General features: G+C 42.6%; 1 protein-coding gene across 1 annotated transcript in view; it reads left to right on the top strand.

Annotated features, from left to right (window-relative positions):
- Window positions 1–23,616, top strand: part of LOC122556276 (protein mab-21-like 4) — a 28,883-nt gene that overhangs the window by 3,587 nt on the left and 1,680 nt on the right. The window contains exons 2-4 of the mRNA XM_043702903.1: window positions 13,197–13,419; window positions 16,430–16,583; window positions 18,977–19,342. Of these exons, the coding sequence (XP_043558838.1) occupies window positions 13,197–13,419; window positions 16,430–16,583; window positions 18,977–19,342 (743 nt within the window). The remainder of the gene's footprint in view (window positions 1–13,196; window positions 13,420–16,429; window positions 16,584–18,976; window positions 19,343–23,616) is intronic.

Here is a 23,616-nt window from a genome sequence, read left to right as displayed (position 1 = left end):
GTATAGGGGGGATGTCAGGGGTAGGTTATTTACCCAGAGAGTGATGGGGGCATGGAATGTGCTGCCTGTGGGAGTGGCAGAGTCAGAATCATTGGCGACCTTTAAGCGGCAATTGGATAGGTACATGGATGGGTGCTTAAGCTAGGACAAATGTTCGGCACAACATCATGGGCCGAAGGGCCTGTTCTGTGCTGTATTGTTCTATGTTCTATGTTCCACACAGACAGTCACCCACTGCTGGAATCGAACCTGGGTCCCTCGTGCTATGAGGCAGCAGTGCTAATCACTGAGCCATTGGAGCCATTCTAATGAATCTACATTGTCTATTCCCTCTGGTATTAATATGTGTATTATACTGAAGTAATCAGTCTTCTAGTTATGATTAAATCATTGCCCTCCATGACTTTTTAAAAATCTTTTTCCTCTTGTGGCTTATACAACTGTTTTTGAAACCTTGAAAGCCTTTACTTAATGCTTAATCAACCTGCACTCTCACTTTCTGAATATTAAATATTTGAAACTGTAATTGCTTTGTTGTTTACTCTCAAAATTGTTATTCCACAGAAACTACATGTTCTAACCCGCCTGCTTCATCCCTCTGGATCCTTCCCACTGTGTGCTGATCATCCCAATTTTGTGCAATTTGAGAATGTCTTTGCCATGCTGAAATATATTTGTGTGGTTGTGCTTATATACTTTTATGACCTACCAGTAACCTCTAATTTACATCACTTTCAATTCCTATCTAATTGGAACAACACCCTTGTCATTCCCTGCCCATCAATCAATTTACCATTCATCCTCCCTTTAACTTTATGTCATATAATTGAATTCTTGGTAACATCAACTTAGTACAACCACATCGAAGCAAATTATCTAATAACATTCAACTCCTAGCCACAGGACAATGCATCAGTCAATAATTTAAGCAGTGAAGTAGGTTTTAGAGAGCATCTTCAAAGGAGGAGAGACAGAAAGGTGGAAGAGTGGAGGGAGGGAACTGCAGAACTTAGAATATAGGCAGTTGCAACCACCAGTGTTAGAGTTATTTAAAAACAAGGATCTGCAAGAGACCAGAATCGGAGGAATGCACAGATCTTGAAGGATTGTAGAACACGAAGGTTATATACAAAGACAAGCCCTTGGAGGGTTTATTGCAACAAAGATGAGAATTTTAAAGTTAAGGCTTGTCAACTGGAAATCAATAGATGTCAAGCTTCAAGTCAGGTAATCTTTAAAATGATGCTTATAAATAAAAGCAGCATGCATTAAATGCCTTTGGAATGCAATCACTGCTCAATCAGATTATATCTGCATAGTTACTGCAACCACGCAACTCGAGAAGGTGCAACCAAGTGGTGACAAAAATGAGAAATTATAGCTATTAAGTGAAATGAAAGCAATTTGGCTTTTTTCAACAAAAAAATTAAAAATGTCTAATAGGGATTTTAAAATGACAAACATTTTGACAAACAAATACAGTTCTTCCATTCATTGACAAGTGATAACAGCAGATTGAAGAGGGGGTTGTTTTACACAGTGGTGTATTGGAATGCAGAATGTATCAGCACAGAAGGCCATCTAAGGAAGAGGTTACAGCCTAATAGAAAGGTGCATTGGGTTAGTATTTGAAAAGGATGAATGTATGTGTGAACATGAGTAGATAGCTGAAACAGATAGAAGCAACACTAGGTATGAGAGGCTAAATGACTGCCTATTGTATTGCAAGTTCCATGATACTATGCTTCTTGGACACTGATTTCTCAACTATTCTCCTGGGTTAATGTGTTGATTAGTTTCAATTTTGGGTTAACTTTTTAAAAATGGAATGAAGGAAAACTCTCTGTATTCGTAGCTGCTGTGTAAACGTTCCTTTCCCGCCTCCAAAGTCCCTAAACGAAGTTAATGCTTAGCTTTCTTTTCAAGAATTCCAGAAACAGGTTGGGCCAGACAGTTTGCAAAGAAACTTTGTAAAACTGGTTTATCTGCTGGGAGATGACATCACAGCATGGCGAGTGGGAGTTTTATCTCATTCAGTATTGTGTTACTTGAGTACTCACCTGATCATAATGTACATTACACCTAAAACGTTTAAAAACTGAATCACTTTCAACTAATTTGAGAACAGTTCATTTGCATCTGTCTTTCAATGACCTCTCAATGTTGAAATAATTCAGTTTTAATAATGAAGCTCATTAAGCTTGAGAAACAGCACCTCGTTTTTGTCAACTTGCAGCCTTCTGAAAACAGCAGCTTTAGATTTTAACCATCATTCACATTCCTGTTGATGTTCTGTAACCATTTTCAATGCCCCTGGACCTTATTTTACTTCCACATTTGTTCCACCATCTTCCTTTGCTTAGTACACCACCATAGTTTCATTTTCTCTTCTTCCTCCCTCTCACAGATGTTTCTTCATCTATTGTCCCATACTATTGCTAATGTACTGATCTTGCTACAAAATTTATGAGTTCGCAATTAGTCTTTTTTCCTCCCCCTTGCTACCTGACCTGTTGAGTGTTTTCCGAATTTTCTGTTTTTATTGCACAATTGAAGTTGAGATTTACTAATTCATCCAGTGACTAATTCAGCTCTTGTCAACTATCCCAGTTTCGGCATATGACTAAATGCAATTAAAGATGAGAATCTGAATTTTTCTTTAATTACATAGTGCTTTGACTAATTATCATTCTGACAAAACAGGAGAATGAATGTCTTCCAATTTTAGTCTGAAGAATGAGAGGTCAAACTGGGTGAAGCACTAGGGTTACACGGTACTTCAGGTGTTAACTTGGCAGTGTGTTGGTGTGGTTGTAATTAATTCATAAATGCCAATAATTCAACCTATCCTGTCTTCCCAGCCCAACCCAAATAGAAATAATGTTACGTTGTCTGAGTGCAGGTTCCTAAAGTGTTCCTATCAGCAACTTGGAAATGGAGGTTTGGAATGTTATTGGTGTGCCTTCCCCAAATTCTGCACTGGGAGGTGTACGTGTTGCATTATAACTTGGGGATGGCACGGTGGCTCAGTGTTTAGCACTGCTGCTTCACAGCATTAGGGCCCTGGGTTCAATCCCACCCTTGGGCAATTGTTGAGTTGGCATTCTCTCCCCATGTCTGTGTGGATTTCCTCCCACAGTCGAAAGATGTGTAGTTTAGGTGGATTGGCCATGCTAAATTTCTCATAGAATCTCCGGATATGGTGGGTTAGTGTGGACTTGATGGGCAGAATGGTCTGCTTCCACAGTGTAGAGATTTTCTGAAATGTCATTTCCCAGTAGCTGTCTAAATTAAAACAGATTATTAGCTACCTTGTCACTACAATGAGTATCTACCCTTATATTCACAGTGCGACCACTTGCATCTACCTCTTACATTGTCTGACCTCACCCCTCTCACAGCTCATCTGCTGTTGAAACTCCATCATATGAGCATGTGAAAATAACCACAGCCAGTAGGTGGCTAGCCAGATAGACACCACCATCCTCCTTTTCTGACTGGATCTGCCTTGTTTGGTCTATAGCAGTTAAAGGAAATCTATCAGAACAGTCTAATCAGAACAGGCTGTCACCATAAGCAAAATGCGCTTCATTGCATGATAGCAATCAGGTACAAGTTACATTAGTGAGTTGCTAAAACTGTTTGGAGACCTAGGATAACAGATCTATCCCCTCTGAGTTCCTAAGTTATTCTGCCTTTCTTCAATCAAGTCCTTTAACATTATCAGAATGGTTGGCGCTTAATACAGTCTTCAGCATTAACCCATTCAGAACATTTTACAGTATTTAAAGTTTGTGCGAAGATTTGTAGCTCGGGTGCTCGTTGTTGAGGTTCTGTTCGCCAAGCTGGAAGTTTATGTTGCAAACGTTTCGTCCCCTGGCTAGGCGACATCATCAGTGCTTGGGAGCCTCCTGCGAAGTGCTTTTTTGATGTTTCCTTCGGTGTTTATAGTGGTCTGTCCCTGCCGCTTCCGGTTGTCAGTTCCAGCTGTCCGCTGTAGTGGTTGGTATGCCACTGACAACCGGAAGCGGCAGGGACAGACCACTATAAACACCGGAGGAAACATCAAAGAAGCGCTTCGCAGGAGGCTCCCAAGCACTGATGATGTCGCCTAGCCAGGGGACGAAACGTTTGCAACAAAAACTTCCAGCTCGGCGAACAGAACCACAACAATTTTACAGTATTGTTTTAACTAAAATTAACATTCATGTATATAATTACATTTATCCACTATTCCAACAAAAGTCACCCAGGACTGTTTGTTTTGACAAATTCAGACAGTTTGTTGGTTTCATAATTCTTTCAGAATACATACTTTTCAGACTTGGAGGATCAGTGGGTCTTTGGCCTGAGGATTGTTGAATTTGATTCTGTTCTGGATCCCATGAGGTTTGTTAAGTGGTGAGTGACATTTTATCTCTTGGACGTCCTTTGTGGAAAATGTCATTTCTGCTGAACCAGTCTGAAATAACTGCACAGAGGATGGTATCCTAGCACCAAGTCACCCTTTATTTACTTGTGCACAGTACACTGGCTGTAGCCAGCCAGCTTGAAGTCAGCCAAATGGACTGAGGTGATTCTAAATCCCTAGTTAATTTTTTTTTCTTCTTTTTTTTTCGCCAGGGCACACCACCTAATCTCTTTTTTTTTGTTATTTTTGTTTTTTTTTTGTTTTTTTTCTTCTTTTATCCCCAGCACCCATGGTGTGTGTGTGCAGGTGTGAGACACAGTGAAAGACACAAAGTGCACGAATCTTTATTCAATTTCCACCACCAGGAAGATAGGAAAATACCTGGGAGGCCAGTGACAAACACTGCCCTTCACATCAAGGGACAGTGCTGTGTGATCAAAAACAGTGAAGGGGAGGGTAGGGACTAAATCAAAATAGAATTGGACGGAGAAATGATGCACTCCACTCCCTGCGGCGCCCACCTCTCCATGAACAACTCCAGGGTGTTGGTGGACACCGCATGCTCCTTCTCCAAGGACACCCGGGAGGGGATCCCACCGCACACCTGAGCGTCCTCCAACTGGTGCACTACGTCGGGTCCGAGCACCGCCGTTTCAAGGCGTCGGATGGCGGTGGCCACGTACTGGACGTCTACCGCTGCCCTGCCTGGCCCCCGGCACCCAGAACGTCCCCAACCCTGGTTACCCTCGCCGCCACGGCACTCCCCTCCGACAGCCACTCGAACCCGCGAGTACGGAGGTGCAAATCCCTAGTTAATATTGATCAGCCGGTGCCTTTTGATTGGGCCTGAGCCAATCAAGGATCTCATAGTCAATGATGTCCACTGGGTCTTAATCACTACACAGACATTTGGTCCTTTATAAAAACAGAAAATGCTGGAGAAACTCAACAGTGTCCAAAGAGAGAGAAGCAGAGTTAACATTTCGAGTCAAACTGTTTCAAGCCAGAGCTGCTGTGAAGAGGAGTCATACTGTAAACAAAATAATATATTTTTCATTTAATAAATTGGCATGTTTCCTTACTCCAAGGCATTGAGACTGACTCTTAGTAACTGCACATCTGGCTGATGGTCTGTATTGCTTTGTCATGTGCATCTTTCAGGCTTTTATACATGGAAGAACTCAATGGATTCTGTTGCTTTCCTGTGATCGGTTTGTCCTTCTCCACTGAGGACTGATCTGTGCTGCTTATAGAATTTTGCTTCACTTACCATTAAAATGGCTTTCTCCAAAGCTAAATCTTCTTTGGAATGGAATAAATTTGACAAAGACTCATTAGTATTTTCAACAACAATTCTATCTCTTTAAAGTTTCATAGTCACAATTTTCCAATCATCTGTCGAGGTCATTAATGAAATTATTTATCAATTCTCCTGCATGTCAAATTCTTCAATTAAAATTCTTCAAGGAGTAAAGTTTCTAAGATTAAAGTAACGATCAAAAGCTTATAAAACTTAATCAAATGTACCTATGTATTTTCTTATGCCTTGGCAAGCTGCAATGGCATCAGCTGCAGTCTCAAATTAATACAAAATGTTTGTTTACCAGTTCATCATTTAATTTAGTATCTAGTTTGAAAGCAATTCTATGTGTCAAAATTTGTTTTCTCCAATTCTGTGTTCTTTTTGACCCATCTCTGAAAATAAATCTTCCCAACAATATTATTTATGCTACTATTTCTTCATATTGTAGTCTACTCTGCTTACTTTAAAGCTTTTCAGTTCTCCAGTGATTCAGTGCTACTTCACTCTCATTGCTCTGAAGGATTTTCATTCTTCAGTATATCAGTACTGCTTTATTCTCTTTGTCCAAAGGGGTTTTAAATCTGCTGACATCAATGATGTTTCACATTCCTTGTCTTAAAGGCTTTTAATAGTGTAGCAGAGTGATGTTGTTTCCTATAGTGCTTACAGTTGTGAAGGGGTGCATAATTTTTCAGCCATAATAGAGAGTTTGTGGCTAGCATTGACAATCTTTCGTGCTTGCTCCAAGGGTTAATATAACAATCAAAGGAAGGCAGTAACATACGTAGGGCTGGGGAAGTTATAGGCAAGTTGCTGCAGTCAATTCAACAGCTTGTTGATCCAGCTTCCATCAAGGGACAAAAGATACATAATCTGATCTCCAGCATCTGCAGACCTCACTTTCTCCAGTAACATATGTAGGGCTGGGGAAGTTATAGGCAAGTTGCTGCAGTCAATTCAACAGCTTGTTGATCCAGCTTCCATCAAGGGACAAAAGATACATAAGGTCTTTTGGAACAGTAGTTTACTTCTGCTCTGTGCTAATACATACAAGAAAGTGTTACAGATCAACTCCCTTTGAAGTGATAAGTAAGGAAGAATGTGAAAGGATCATAGCTCAGCTCCTACTCAGGGGTTTAATACCTCTCCACCTCGCTACCACTCCCTCCTCCAGCAAGACCCAAACTCAGACCCAGTTTTTCTGACCTTCCCCAATACTTCCTTCCATGGCTTGGTGTCAAATTTTGTTTGATAATATTGCTGACATAGATTATTGATATGAAGTGTTTCTATGATGTCCATTCATATCCAGACAATAGGAAACCCTGATGACAATGTTACTTGATGTCAAGAGTCTTATAAAAACTCTACTTCAATACACGTTTAATCCAATATCTCACTTTGTTTTGTGGGATCGCATTCAAATGATGACTGAAATCAGTGAGTGGCAAAAGTAGCTTCTTTATTCAACAACTGCAGTAGCACAAGATCGAGGCAGCAATAGAATACCAAAATACAGCTCTTACAATAGCCTCTTTAGTTCTTACAAATATTCGAATTCCATTACTATGGTGTTACATTGTTGTATCTTATGGGTTTTTACAAATACATTTAAGGACAAAAGAATAACTAGGGGGAGAATAGGGCCCCTCAAAGATCAGCAATGCAGCCTTTGTGTGGAGCTGCAGGAGATGGGAGAGATACTAAACAAGTATTTTGCATCAGTATTTACTGTGGAAAAGGACATGGAAGATATAGACTGTAGGGAAATAGATGATGACATCTTGAATAATTACAGAGCAGGAAGTATTGGATGTCTTGAAACACATAAAAGTGGATAAATCACCAGGACCTGATCAGGTGTATTCTAGAACTCTGTGGGAAGCTAGAGAGGTGATTGCTGGGCCCCTTGCTGAGATATTTTTATCATAGATAGTCACAAGTGAGCTGGAAGACTGGAGGTTGGCTAACGTGGTGCCACTATTTAATATTGGTAGTAAGGACAAGCCAAGGAATTATAGACCAGTGAGCCTGAGGTCGGTGGTGGGCAAGTTGTTGGAGGGAATCCTGAGGGATAGGATGTATATGTATTTGGAAAGGCAAGGACTGATTAGGGATAGTCAACATGGCTTTGTGCGTGGGAAATCATGTCTCATAACCTTGATTGAGTTTTTTGAAGAAGTAACAAAGAGGATTGATGACAGCAGAACAGTAGACATGATTAGTATGGACTTCAGTAAGGCATTCGACAAGATTCCCCATGGGACATTGGTGAGCAATACAGGGAGAACTCGCCATTTGGATATAGAACTGGCTCAAAGGTAGAAGACATAAGGAGATGATGGAGGGTTGTTTTTCAGACTGGAGGCCTGTGACCAGTGGAGTGCCACAAGGATCGGTGCTGGGCCCTCTACTTTTTGTCATTTACATAAATGATTTGGATGCGAGCATAAGAGGTACAGTTAGTAAGTTTGCAGATGACACCAAAATTGTCAGTGTAGTGGACAGCAAAGAGGGTTACCTCAGATTACAACAGGATCTGGACCAGATGGGCCAATGGGCTGAGAAGTGGCAGATGAAGTTTAATTCAGATAAATGTGAGATGCTGCATTTTGGGAAAGCAAATCTTTGCAGGGCATTTACATTTAATGATAAGGTCCCAAGGGGTGTTGCTGAACAGAGACCTTGGAGTGTGTGTTCGTAGCTCCTTGAAAATGGAGTCACTATGGTAGATAGGATAATGAAGAAGGCATTTGGTATGCTTTTCTTTATTGGTCAGAGTATTGAGTACAGGAGTTGGGAGGTTATGTTGCGGCTGTGCAGGATGTTGGTTAGGCCACTATTGGGATATTGCGTTCAGTTCTGGTCTCCTTCCTATCGGAAGGATATTGTGAAACATGAAAGGGTTCAGAGGAGATTTACAAGGATGTTGCCAGGGTTGGAGGATTTGAGCTACAGGGAGAGGCTGAACAGGCTGGGGCTGTTTTCCCTGGAGTGTTGGAGGCTGAGGGGTGACCTTATATAGATTTTTAAAATTCTGAGGGGCGTGGATAGGATAAATAGACAAAGTGGGAACTCTAGAACTAGATGACATAGGTTTAGGGTGAGAGAGGAAAGATATAAAAGTGACCTAAGGGACATGGAATGAGCTGCCAGAAGAAGTGGTGGAGGCTAATACAATTGCGACATTTGGATGGGTATATGAATAAGAAGGATTTGGAGGAATGTGGGACTAGATTAGGTTGGGATATCTGGTCAGCTTGGATGAGATGGACTGAAGGGTCTGTTTCTGTGCTGTACATCTCTACGACTCTACGACTTTACACGCTGACTGCTACTTCTGATGGGATTAAGAGTGTCTGTCTGCTCTGCTTGCCTAATTAAGAGATGCTAGTCCTTTTGTCTTTTAAGTTAATAAATGTTAGTAAAACATACTATGCTTATATGCTCTAAATAAATTAGAAATTGTACTTGTACTTAATGAAAGAGTAAATGATATTAAACTGATTCCCGCAGCGAGGTTGTGAGATTTGTCTACTATTTTCCTGTGTGAGTCAAAGAGTGTGGTGCTGGGAAAGCACAGCAGGTCAGGCAGCATCCGAAGAGCAGGAGAATCCATGTTTCAGGCATACGCTCTTCATCAGGAATGAGGCTTGTGGACCAAGGGGGCTGAAAGACAAATGGGAGGAGGGTGGGGCTGGGAGAAGGTAGCTGGGAAAGTAATAGGTAGATGAAGGTGGGGCTGAAAGTTATAGGCAGGAGAGGAGGGTGGACAGGTAGGACCATTGGGACTGGGATAAGATGGGGGAGGGGAAATGGGGAAACTGGTGAAATCCACATTGATCCTGTGTGGTTGGAGGGTACCAAGGCAGAAGATGAGGCGTTTTTCCTCCAGGTGATTAGGGTTTGGCGATGGAGGAGGCCCAGGACTTGCATGTCCTTGGTGGAGTGGGAGGGGCAGTTGAGTGTTTAGCCGCAGGGTGGTGTGGTTGGGTAGTTTGGGTGTCCCAGAGATGTTCCCTGAAATGATCTGTAAATTGGCATCCTATCTCCCCAGTGTTAGGTTTTGCTGTGTGCATTTCATCCATTTATGCAATTTCACATATACGCTGTTTTGATAATAGGTTTCTTAAAGGGATCGTGGTCCAGTTAGTACATACAAATTGGGGAAAATGTTTGGTGTTCTGTAATTTATTCAGGTCTGTGTTTGATAAGGGCTGATTAGTATAATAATCTTTTGTGGAGACATGATGGTGGGGTTGGTATTGTTTTGAATATGTTACACTTATTCAGAGGTAAATAAGCCGAAACACTGCTTGTAGCAAGGGCTGATAAGAATTGAAGATGTGAAAAGGCAGTAATGGTTGAAAGGGTTGTTTTAATTTGGTCTACCTTATAATAAGACCATAAGACCATAAGACATAGGAGTGGAAGTAAGGCCATTCGGCCCATCGAGTCCACTCCGCCATTCAATCATGGCTGATGCGCATTTCAGCTCCACTTACCAGCGTTCTCCCCGTAGCCCTTAATTCCTCGCGACAACAAGAATCTATCAATCTCGGCCTTCAACTGGACTTCATTGAGTTGTAGAAAAGAATCTATCAATCTTGGCCTTGAAGACATTTAGCGTCCCGGCTTCCACTGCACTCCGTGGCAATGAATTCCACAGGCCCACCACTCTCTGGCTGAAGAAATGTCTCCGCATTTCTGTTCTGAAATGACCCCCTCTAATTCTAAGGCTGTGTCCACGGGTCCTAGTCTCCTCGTTTAGCTGAAACAATTTCCTAGCATCCACCTTTTCCAAGCCATGTATTATTTTGTACGTCTCTATTAAGTCTCCCCTTAATCTTCTAAGCTCCAACGAATACAATCCCAGTATCCTCAGCCGTTCCTCATATGTTAGACCTGTCATTCCAGGGATCATCCGTGTGAATCTCCGCTGGACACGTTCCAGTGCCAGTATGTCCTTCCTGAGGTGTGGGGACCAAAACTGGACATAGTACTCCAAATGGGGCCTAACCAGAGCTTTATAATGTCTTAGTGGTACATCTCTGCTTTTATATTCCAACCCTCTTGAGATAAGAGACAACATTGCATTCGCTTTCTTAATCACGGACTCAACCTGCATGTTTACCTTTAGAGAATCCTCGACTAGCACTCCCAGATTCCTTTGTGCTTTGGCTTTATTAATTTTCTCACCATTTAGAAAGTAGTCTATGCTTTTATTCTTTTTGCCAAAGTGCAAGACCTCGCACTTGCTCACGTTAAATTCCATCAGCCATTTCCTGGACCACTCTCCCAACCTGTCTAGATCCTTCTGTAGCCTCCCCACTTCCTCAGTACTACCTGCCTGTCCACCTAACTTTGTATCATCGGCAAACTTCGCTAGAATGCCCCCGGTTCCCTCATCCAAATCATTAATATATATTGCGAACAGCTGTGGCCCCAGCACCGAACCCTGCGGGACACTGCTCGTCACCGGCTGCCATTCTGAAAAAGAACCTTTTATCCCAACTCTTTGCCTTCTATTAGCCAGCCAATCCTCAATCCATCCCAGCAGCTCACCTCGAACACCATGGGCCCTCACCTTGCTCAGCAGCCTCCCGTGTGGCACCTTATCAAAGGTCTTTTGAAAGTCTAGATAGACCACATCCACTGGGTTTCCCTGGTCTTAACCTACTTGTTACCTCTTCAAAAAATTCCAACAGGTTTGTCAGGCATGACCTCCCTTTACTACATCCATGTTGACTTGTTCTAATCAGACTCTGCTCTTCCAAGAATTTAGAAACCTCATCCTTAATGATGGATTCTAGAATTTTACCAACAACCGAGGTTAAGCTGGTTGGCCTATAATTTTCCATCTTTTGCCTTGATCCTTTCTTGAACAAGGGGGTTACAACAGCCATCTTCCAATCATCCGGGATCTTTCCTGACTCCAGTGACTCTTGAAAGATCTCAACCAATGCCTCTGCTATTTCCTCAGCCACCTCTCTCAGAACTCTAGGGTGTATCCCATCGGGGCCAGGAGATTTATCAATTTTAAGACTTTTTAACTTTTCTAGCACTATCTCTTTCGTAATGGCAACCATACTCAACTCAGCCCCGTGACACCCTTTAATTTTTGGGATATTACTCATGTCTTCCACTGTGAAAACTTATGCAAAGTACTTGTTAAGTTCTCCTGCTATTTCCTTATCTCCCATCACTAGGCTTCCTGCATCAGTTTGAAGTGGCCCAATGTCTACTTTTGCCTGTCGTTTGTTTCTTATGTACTGAAAGAAACTTTTACTATTATTTCTAATATTATTGGCTAGCCTACCTTCATATTTGATCCTCTCATTTCTTATTACACTCTTTGTTATCCTCTGTTTGCTTTTGTATCCTTCCCAATCTTCTGATTTCCCACTGTTCTTAGCCACTTTATAGGATCTCTCTTTTTCTTTAATACATTTCCTGACTTCCTTTGTCAGCCAAGGTTGTCTAATCCCTCCCCGGTTAATCTTTCTTTTCTTGGGAATGAACCTCTGTACAGTGTCCTCAATTATACCTACAAACTCCTGCCATTTTTGCTCTGCTGTCTTCCCGGTTAGCCTCTGCTTCCAGTCTATTTTAGTCAGTTCCTCTCTCATGCCCTCATAATTACCTTTATTTAACTGTAACACCATTACATCCGATTTTTCCTTCTCCCTTTCAAACTCCAGACTGTACTCTACCATATTATGGTCGCTACTTCCTAAGGGTTCCCTTACTTTAAGATCTTTTATAGAGTCTGGTTCATTGCAAAGCATTAGGTCCAGAATAGCCTGCTCTCTTGTGGGCTCCATGACAAGCTGTTCCAAAAATCCATCCTGTAAGCATTCCATGAATTCCCTTTCTTTAGGTCCACTAGCAACATTATTTACCCAGTCCACCTGCATATTGAAGTCTCCCATGATCAATGTAACCTTGCCTTTCTGACATGCCTTCTCTATTTCCCGGTACATGTTGCGTCCCTGGTCCTGACCACTGTTAGGAGGTCTATACACAACTCTAATTATGTTTTTTTTGCCTTTGTGGTTCCTCAATTCCACCCACACAGACTCCACATCATCCGACGCTATGTCATTCAATACCATAGATTTAATTTTGTTCTTAACTAACAAGGCAACCCCACCCCCTCTGCCCACCTCTCTGTCTTTTCGATAAGTTGAAAAACCATGGAGGTTTAACTGCCAGTCCTGACCCCCCGTAACCAAGTCTCTGTGATGCCTACTACATCATAATCATTCACATAATAGTAACATATACTACAGAATCACAGTTTTATGAATGAAACCATGTTATAATAAATAACGGGATAGAAAAGGGTTATGAATGAACGAACAGGGACCCGGTATTAATGAATATTGTGAACTAGTGAGTGAGTTAATAAAGGTAACCTATAACACAACATCTCACGGTTTATTTAATCTCTCACTGTAGTATATTTCCTGTTCTCCACAGGAGATGTAAATGCTTTCTTGTTAAATTTCGATGGCCCTCGGTTAACACTGGTTCTCAGAAATGTGACAAAGCCCTTACGAGTTAACATCATTCCAGTACTTCGGAGAGCCACAGCAAAGTTACTTGAAAATGGATTTCAGAATGGGCACAGCTTTCCAGAGACAACCAGCCAAACAACCCCCGAGAACCTTGACATCAGCAATGGAACTTATTACCGATGGAGGTATTGTATTGGGCTAGAATGAATGATACTGCAAGTTGAGCTACTTTATTTAAAATTGTCAAATTTTTTCCAGTGTTTTGGGGCATCTAATTCTGGGATTCTTTTCATGTTCCCCTGAAATTAAACTTTTTTTGCCATTTATGATGCAGATAAAACTTTGAAAATAAATTGATGCTTATATTTCAATTCCATCAACTCAGCATGGTTTGGATTTGAAGTAATGTGCTAGAAATGAAATTATGTTAATCAATTACGACAGTATTAACCTTTCAAGGGATCTTGCCCTATGCCAAAGTCAAGTTTGGCTTTTGACCTTGTTTGTTTTCACTGACATTTGTGTTTGTCTTCAGTGACAGGAAGCTCAGTTTTGAACAATTTGAACTTCTTGGTTAGTTGCATCAATATAAGGAATACACTATTTAAAGTAATTATTAACTGTGTTAATGGACAAAGTGTGGGTTGTCCAATTTGGTAGATATCCATCTCTCAGAAATCATGGGGGTTGTTTCTGAGATGTTGAGGCCAACACAGCTTGAGTGACTTCCTGTGCTAGCACACATTGAATCCAGTGAAGGTCTCAACATATTTCCAATTCAGGATGTTGCATTGCTTGGAGAGGAACTTGTAGGTGGTAGTACTCCATGTCTGCTGCCCTTGTCCTTTGAAATGGAAGGAGTTGTAATTTGGAAGGTGCCATCTAAGGACTTAACTTATGCATATGTAAAGCTACCCTGAAGAAATGATTTCCCATCACCCCCCATCTCCACAGCAATAACAAATCACCCTCAGATATAATATCTGGATGCTGCTGAATGTCAATACTTATTAATCACAAATTCTGCTATCAAGGACACTTCCTACCTCATGTCTGCTTTTTAAAATTTTGTTCATGGGATCTGAGCATCATGCATTTATCGTGCATTCCTAATTGACCACAAGGTAGTTAAGATTCAACTACATTTCCGTGAGTCTGGAGTCACATGTAGGCCAGACTGGGTAAAGCCAGCAGTATCATCTCATAGAACCCATACAGTACTGAATAGGCCCTTCAGCCCATTCATATCAGTTCTGCCAAAAACTACATGACTACCTACACTGCTCCCATTTGTCCAACCTCGGTCCATAGACTTGAATGTTATGACATTTCATGTGCAGTACTTACAGTCATAGTCATAGAGATGTACAGCACAGAAAACAGACCCTTTGGTCTAACTTGCCAACTAAGTTGTCCCATTTCCCCCCTCAGTCGAAGCAAAACGCTCAGAGAGACAGTGTAGTTTTACCTCCTTCACCTTTTCTCCGGGCCCTGGAGGGAGAGAGAACAATCACCCATGCGCACAGGGACATGAGTTATTGGTCTTCTCTCTGGAATAGCAGTTTCTTAATGAATTATATCATAATTTTACAGGGATGAGTATCCAGATAAGGCAACATACATATTGATAGGGTGACCATTACAATCAGCGAGTGTCAGTAGGAAAAATTAAGCCATCTGCTGTTACACAACTGGTTTCACATAATTAATACTTTTCATCTGGTTAACTGACTTTACATACTGAATGCTTCTAATATTGTTAAATAGTTCTACATAGTGAATGCTTTTCCACCGAATTAACCCATTACCCTTGCCTCCAGCACACCATTGTTAACTGCAAATTCTTATCTGATCTGAATCATGCTCAGCAGAACCTCAAAACTTAACTCTTTCCCTACCTGCTCACACCCTGTACACATCCTCAACTAGATATCTTAAATTAGATAGTCCCATTTGCCAGCATCTGGCCCATATCCCTCTAAACCCTTGCTATTTATATACACATCCAGTTGCCTTTTAAATGTTGTAATTGTACGAGCTTCCACCACTTCCTCTGGCTGCTCATTCCATACGCACACCACCTAAGCGTGTAAAAGTTGTTCCCTTTTAAATCTTTCTCTTCTCACCTTAAACCTATGCCCTCTAGTTCTGGACACCCCCACCCTAGGGAAAATTCCTTGTCTATTTATCCTATCCATGCCCCTCATGATTTTATAAATATCTATAAGGTCACCCCTCAGAGGTTACCCATCCCAACTACCCCTTTAAGCATTGCATCCCAGACCCTCACCATCTTCTGGGTGAACATGCTTTTTCCTCAAATCCCCTCTAAACCTCTTCTCTTTCACTGTAAAGTTGTGCCCCTTCTTACTGACCCTTCAACTAAGGGGAATAGTTGCTTTCTACTCAGTCTTATAACCTCTATCAGGTACCTTCGCAAAATTCTCTAGTCCGAGTAATCTAACCTAAGTTTATCCAGCCTCTTTTCAAAGCTAAACTGTTCCACCCCAGGCAACATCCTCTGGAGACTTCCCTCGGCACTTCCTCCAGCGCAACGACATCCTTCCTAAAGTGCAGGCACCAGAATTGCACACACTACTTCAGCTGTGACTTAACTAAAGTTCTGTACAGCTCCAACATAATCCCCCTGCTTTTATAATCTATGCCATGACTGATAAAGGGCAAGTGCCCTTTTTACCTTTCAAATAACCTATTTGCCTGTGCTGTCACCTTAAGGGATCTGTGGACAAGAATTCCAAGATCCCTCTGTTCCTCTGAGCTTCCTAGTCTCCTGCCATTCATTAAGTAATCTCTTGTGTTGCTACTTCTTCCAAACTGCATCACTTCACCTTTATCAGGTTTAAATTCCATTCACTACTGATTTGTCCATCTGACCAATCCGCTTATATTCTCCTCACTGTCAATCTTCCCTAAAGGACATTGGTGAACTTGATCGTTTTTTTTCCTGACAACCGATAATGATTTCATGATCATCATTAGATAATCATTCCAGATCTTTATTGAATTCAAATTCTACCATCAGCCATGGCAAGCTTTGGACCCAGGTCCCTCAAACATAACCTGGATCTCTCATGAATAGTCTGGTGATAATACATCTCAGCCATTGCTTGCCCTTTGCTAAGGAAGAACTAAGCAACTTCACTGAGGGTGATCCATGTTGTATGTTGCAAGCAGGTTTTGTTTTGAACGACCGATGTGGAAGTTGCTGGAGAAAGCAGATGCAGATGGGGGCCATCGCCTGGACAGCCTGTGCCTCCTGGACAGAATTAAAACTGACCACTGGCTTCCGGGGGAACACAAGCGGGGACTCACATTTAACATGCTTAAGGTGAGCGAACTCTTTTTCTGTAAGCTCTGTACAGGCATCTGTAAAGACTGTCCTTCACCTTTAGATCCCGGTGAGGAGACAGAAGGAATTCTTACCCTAATGAGTGAAGTCATTTGGATTTTTAATTCTCCTCTTTTCTAAGCATCCAATCAGTGAGTTTTGCATGTCTACTAGTCAGGTAGGAGAAAATGAGGACTGCAGATGCTGGAGATCAGAGCTGAAAAATGTGTTGCTGGAAAAGCGCAGCAGGTCAGGCTGCATCCAAGGAGCAGGAGAATCGACGTTTCGGGCATAAGCCCTTCCTGAAGAAGGGCTTATGCCTGAAACGTCGATTCTCCTGCTCCTTGGATGCTGCCTGACCTGCTGTACTTTTCCAGCAACACATTTTTCATGTCTACTAGTCACTCAGTTATAACACTAACACCAGGCAATACAATTTCAATCTATCCCCTTGCTTCCTCAGCTGGGTAGACTGGTTGATGGGTTTAAATAAGTCATGACTCGGATGGCAGCTGGATGCTCTACACAGATCCCCGAGATCTGGAATGAAATGTCACTGCATTTACTCAGAATGATACCCCAAGAATCTTCAGGGTTCTGTCAATTTGAATTACTTTACAGCCACTGTGTGCACAGTCTGCTAATACTATGGAGGCATGATCAGGAATGGCTAACTAACAAGGACAGGAATGTAACAGAATTGATGGATCGGCCTTGTTTCAGATTGTAAATTGAGCAATACAGAAGCTACTCTACGTTCACAGAAAGACTGATCCCCAGTGGGAAAAAGCCAGAATATAATGAGCAGACTTTTACATTTCCTTGCGGACAGGTTGTGGGGGAGTGTGGTGGTGAGCACCATGGGGTGTGGTGCCATGTCCCCATGGGTGTTTTATCTATGGCAAAGATGGCTTGCCATTATCCAAATGTAATTATCCAGTGAAACCTTGCAGCACCGTGACTGGGCTGGATGAGTGTGCCCTAAGTTGGTCACACTGCTCCCATTGGAGGGTCCACTCTTCTCCTCACACAAGGTATATCCCCTCCCCATGTTTCTTCTCACCCTGCCTGTCCCAGAACCCACATTTCAGATGTCCTTGTCAGGGCCTGTCAGCTCCCAGTCCATAGGTCTTGGGGACAACATGCAGTGCCAGGAGTGACGACCACCCCTGGTGGTAGAATCATAGAATCCCTACAGTGTGGAAACAGGCCCCTCAGCCCAACGAGTGCACACTGACTCTCCAAATAGTAACCCACCCAGACCCATTCCCCCAACCTATTACCCCACATTTACCTCTGACTAATGCACCTAATCTACACATCTCTGAACACTACGGGTAATTTAGCATGGCCAATTCACCTAACCTGCACATCTTTGGATTGTGAGAGGAACCCATGCAGACATTGGGAGAATTTGCAAGCTCCACACAGACTTTTGCACGAGGCTGGAATCGAACCCAGGTCCCGAGTGTTTTGAGACAGTAGTGCTAACTCTGAGCCACCGTGCCGCCCCACACGGGGAGAATGAGGTGGTGCTGCTGAGACAACAGTGTCGCTACCATTCTATTGGCTTGCAGATCATGGAAGCAGGCTTTCCTCTCCAGTTGAAGGGAGAGTTTCCCCTCAAGCCAAATCAAGGCTTGACGATTATAAATGGTCACAGTGTGAGGCTGCCAAACAAGGCAGGCATATCCTATTACTGTATCAGGGAAAGGGGGTGTCCGATCTGCCCATTGGTCCTGTTGGCTGTCATGTATCACAAATGATAGGGTCAGAGGACAAGCACATCCATTGTTGGAAAAGCCCAGCAAGGTGAATTACATACTGAAAATCCACTACATAAACGTCAGGACCATCAATGGGGGGGGAGCTACTGAACTCACTTTCCATATCTAACTTCCAACCATCTGAACAAGAGAGAGTGGGAGATAGAGACAGAAACAGATGGATAGACAGACGGACAGACAGATAAACTGATGGATGGCTAGATAGGCAGATGAATAGACAGACACAAACACTATTAAGGGAAGGATACCTGGGATAATCTTATCTCCAAGATTGTTTCTACACTGCACCTCACCATGACCTGAAAGTATATTGCCATTCTTTCATTGTCACTGGGGTCAAACACCTGGAACCCCCTCTCTAAAAGTACCCACACCGTGTGGACAGCTGTGATTTAAGACAGCAGCTCGCCACCACTTTCTCAAGGGCAGTTAAGTATTAGACAATCCTTATAGCCATAAATGAATAGAGAGGGGGAAAATGTACCACCCGAGCTTGTGTATTATTTGCAAAAATCTATTAAATATCAATTTTGGCATAGTCCTTACATTAGACTTATTCTAAATTTTCTAATTTTCAATAATTTCTCTTTTGCTAAATTTTATCAGATGGTATTACTGTGGGCCATGAAGTTTTTCCCAGCTCCGGAAGACTGGATCGACCTGGAATCATCGGTTTATCGGGTGGTAGTGGTGCTGCTCCGGTGTCTTGCCCTCCAGAATCTGCCCAACTACTTCATGCACGAGATCAACCTGTTCCAGGAAGATTTTCAGGCCCAGTTTGACTTCCAAGCCATTTACGAGAAGGTGGAACAATTTGCTGACACTCCTGAGAAATTCCTGCAGATACACCTGACCCACCTCCTGCCTGCCCCCCGCCAGCACATTGACAGCTACCTGAAGATGCTTCTGCAAATCCAGGACAATGAGGGCCTCTACTGGAACACAGCCTACTTTGACATCATCTTGAACAAGGTAAACCTGTGGGCCTTGTTGTGGAGGGGATCGCGCAGTGAGTAAGGTAGACTGATGAACAAATCAACGCCTCTATTTCATCAAAAGTCCCAGGTCAGAGACATTATGGGCGTTTAATAGAGGACACTCTTATCACTTGCTGCCAGGGGAGCACAACAGAGCTCTCCCAACACTCTCTCAAACACAGGCTTTGTCGCCAGTTTGATACCCAATTTCTTCCATGGTCTCTTGAAAAAAACAGGAAATGCTATGTTCGCTGCAGCAATTGTATTTGGCACCTCACTTTCCATATAAACATTTCTTGGGATTGCACTTCAGAGATGGGGAAAGCCATCCACAGCCCTCAGGATTATGTTAATGATGTGTCCGGTATGGTCAGAACCTGTTGTTTGTCAGTGGAATGTCACTTTCTTTCTTAAACTGATGGTAACATGATTAAATCACTCCCAATTTACAAACCTAGCCCCATTTCCCAGCACTTGGCCCATATCCCTCCAAACCCTTCCTATTCACATACCCATCCAGATACCTTTTAAGTGCTATAATTGTAACAGTCTCCACCACTTCCTCTGGCAACTCATTCCAAAAAAACACCACCCTTTGTGGAAAAAGGTTACCCCTTAGGTCCCTTTTAAATATCCCCCATCTCATCTTAAACCTATGCCCTCTAGTTTTGGACCCCTGATGAAGGGCGTTTTGGGTAAACGCCCCTCCTGCTCCTGGGGTGCCACCTGACCTGCTGTGCTTTTCCAGCATCACACTCTCGACTGGGAAAAAGACCTTGTCTATTTATCCTATCCATGCCCCTCATGATTTTATAAACTTCTATAAGGTCACCCATCAGCCTCCAACGCTCCAGGGAAAATAGCCCCAGCCTATTCAGCCTCTCCCACTTAGTAAAATGCAAGCTGATTAAAGAGACAGGTCATGTTGAACAAACCTAGTTGGATTTCTGAGAAATTGCTGAAAATAGGTAGATCAACATCTACGGGCATCACATGGGCTTTCAGACTTCCTTTCACCTGGAAGATTGCCATCGAAAATTAAAGCTTATAGACTCTAGGTAAATTATTAACCCATCAATCCATAGGAGATGGTGTAGGAATTATTGGTATGTGTACAACTTGGAAAGTGACTAGTATTGTCCAACAAATGTGGGGCCTCAGCTTTTCATAATATTGATTAATATGTTAGTTAACACAGTGTAGAATTATATATTAAACTTGTCAATGATGCAACGGTTGGTGATCTAGTAAGTCACATAGTTACCCAGTGTTGTAACAGTTTGGAGGCTTGTCCGGGATTTGAACCCAGGACGTCTTGCACCTCAGTCAAACTCATAAGCAATTAATTACCAGATCTCATATTTATATAATCATTCAAAGCCAATTAACTCTTAGTTAATATATGTACCACCTAGTCATTCATTCCTTGAGGTCTCAGGCATTCCTTCAAGGCTATATTAAATGAAAACACTCCATCTGTCAGATTTTATGACAACTCATTAAACTTGTCTATATCTTTCAGCAAAACCCTCCAGTTTTATTTACAACATATGTTCCTACCTATCTTTTTAATCAAGCAATGCTCCATGCCCTTGCTCCACTTAGAATAATACAATCCCTACAGTGTGAAAGCAGCCATTCAGCTATCTACACCGGCCTTCCAAAGCGCATCTCTATCATATCCCTGTAACTCTGCATTTCCCATGGCTAATCCTCCTCACCAGTACATCCCAGAATTCTACAGGACAATTTGGCCAATCCACTTAACCTGCACATCTTTGGACAGTGGGTGGAAACCGGAACACCGAGAGGTAATCCATGTAGACAGGGAGAGAATGTGCAAACTCCACACAGACATCTGAGGATGGAATCAAACCCAGGTCCCAGGTGCTGTGAGGCAACAGTGCTAACCACTCAGCCACTATGCCATCCATCTAAATCAAAATCATGATGAAAATTGTGAAAGGGTTGACGCCTCAGAAGAGACTCCACAAAGACTCTACTTGTCACATCCTGCCAATCAGACTAAGACCATTTATGCATTCTGTTTTCTGCTAACCAGCCACTCCTCTATCCATGCCAATACACTAGCCCCTATCCCATGAGATTTAATTTCTGCAATAACCTATGTGAAACCTTATCGATTTCTAAGCCTTGGGAGTCCTACGAAATCACCAGCTTCCAGACCCATAAGAGAACAAATGAATTAATTAATGTTTATTGACTCCCACAAACTCAGGTCGAATAAAAACAGAGAGAGCTAGCTGAAGGTTATGAATCTGGCAGCACCTCTGGTTGATGTTTCGCATCTAATTACTTTGGAACTGAAGAGGGGTGCAAAAGTCAGGGTTTTATGCTATTAGAAAGGGTGAAGGGGCAAATGGAACAGCAGAGTGGGCTAGGAAAAGGTGAAGGAAGATTTCCTCAAGAGGTTATAGAGAGACAAGGCTTTGATCCAGCATAGATACTAATTACAGAATCAAAATGAGCTATGACTGAAGGCAAACTCTGACAACCATTAGCAACATTCTGGGGAGGTGGTGGTGGAATGGTGGATGAAGTAATATTAAAGCAGTAGACTGATACATTATCAACATCCACAAGATTACCTAAAGTGCTTGATAACCAAAGTACTTTTTGTACTGTGATTACTGTTAAAATGTAGAAAACACAGCAGCTAAGTTGTGCACAGAAATTCCCATTAACAGGAATTACAAATGGTCAACCAGTCTGGCTTAGTGATGTTGATTGAGGGATAAATATTGGCTGGAACACCAGGGAGAACCACCTTGCTCATTTCAGAATAGTGCCTTGAGATTGTGTCATGCGTTGATCACCATCAGAACCTTTATTGTTCTTCCACCTTTGCAGCAACAGCCTGCTTCATCACATCTGCTGTGGAAACCTTCATTTATTCCTTTGCCATCTCTGGAGTAATAATTTCTATTAAACTTGCATTTGCCCATGGTCTTGCACTTGCCTTTTGCTAATGCCCTGCAGCAGGACTATTTGTTCAGATTTTGTCCACATCCCCCTCTCCCTTCATCTCACCACCTTTAACCACCGAGGCCCTCTCTTTAGACACACCTTAAACGTCAATGATTTGATTAGCTTTTAATCAAGCATTGCTCCTAAAATCTTCCATTTCCTTTAGTTTTTTTTGAGTGCTAGGGTAAATATAGATTGTTGCTGAAAATGTGTTGCTGGAAAAGCTCAGCAGGTCAGGCAGCATCCAAGGAACAGGAGAATCGACGTTTCGGGCATAAGCCCTTCTTCAGGATTCCTCGAAACGTCGATTCTCATGTTCCTTGGATGCTGCCTGACCTGCTGCGCTTTTCCAGCAACACATTTTCAGCTCTGATCTCGAGCATCTGCAGCCCTCACTTTCTCCTTAAATATAGATTGTTGCCAAGAATATAAAATCTATACATTAAGTATTAGTGTCAAAAGAAGATTGAGTATATTCAACAACTCACAGTGTCGCAGCTACACTGGCACCACTCCCCACCTTTTTCTCCGCTACATCGATGATTGTATTGGCGCTACCTCGTACTCCCATGAGAAGTTGAACAGTTCATCCACTTTACTAACACCTTCCACTCTGACCTCAAATTCACCTGGACAGTCTCAGACTCCTTCCTCCCCTTCCTAGACCTCTCCAAGTTCATCCACCCCGACCTCAAATTTACCTGGACCGTCTCAGACTCCTCCCTCCCCTTCCTAGACATTTCCGTTTCTTTCTCGGGCGACCGACTCAACACAGACATTTACTACAAACCGACCGACTTCCACAGCTACCTAGATTACACCTCCTCCCACCCTGCCCCTGTAAAAACACAGTCCCATATTCCCAATTCCTCCACCTCCGCCGCATATGCTCCCAGGAGGACAAATTCCACTACCGAACAACTCAAATGGCCTCCTTCTTCAAAGACCGCAATTTCCCCTCCGACATGGTCGACGACGCTCTCCACCGCATCTCCTCCACTTCCCGCTCCACCACCCTCGAACCCCGCCCCTCCAATCGCCACCAAGACAGAATCCCACTAGTCCTCACCTTCCACCCCACCAACATCTGGATACATCGTATCATCCTCCGTCATTTCCACCACCTCCAGATAGACCCCACCGCCAGGGATATATCAACCCCTATCAGCATTCAGGAGAGACCACTCCCTCTGTGACTCCCTTGTCAGGTCAGGTGAATTGGCCATGCTAAATTGCCTGTAGTGTGTTAGGTTAGGGGTAAATGTAGGGGTATGGGTGGGT

The sequence above is a fragment of the Chiloscyllium plagiosum genome, chromosome 13 (genome assembly GCF_004010195.1).
Source record: "Chiloscyllium plagiosum isolate BGI_BamShark_2017 chromosome 13, ASM401019v2, whole genome shotgun sequence".
Lineage (NCBI taxonomy): Eukaryota > Metazoa > Chordata > Chondrichthyes > Orectolobiformes > Hemiscylliidae > Chiloscyllium > Chiloscyllium plagiosum.
The sequence above is the reverse complement of the archived record's forward strand: the minus strand, read 5'-3'. Positions and strand labels throughout refer to the sequence as shown.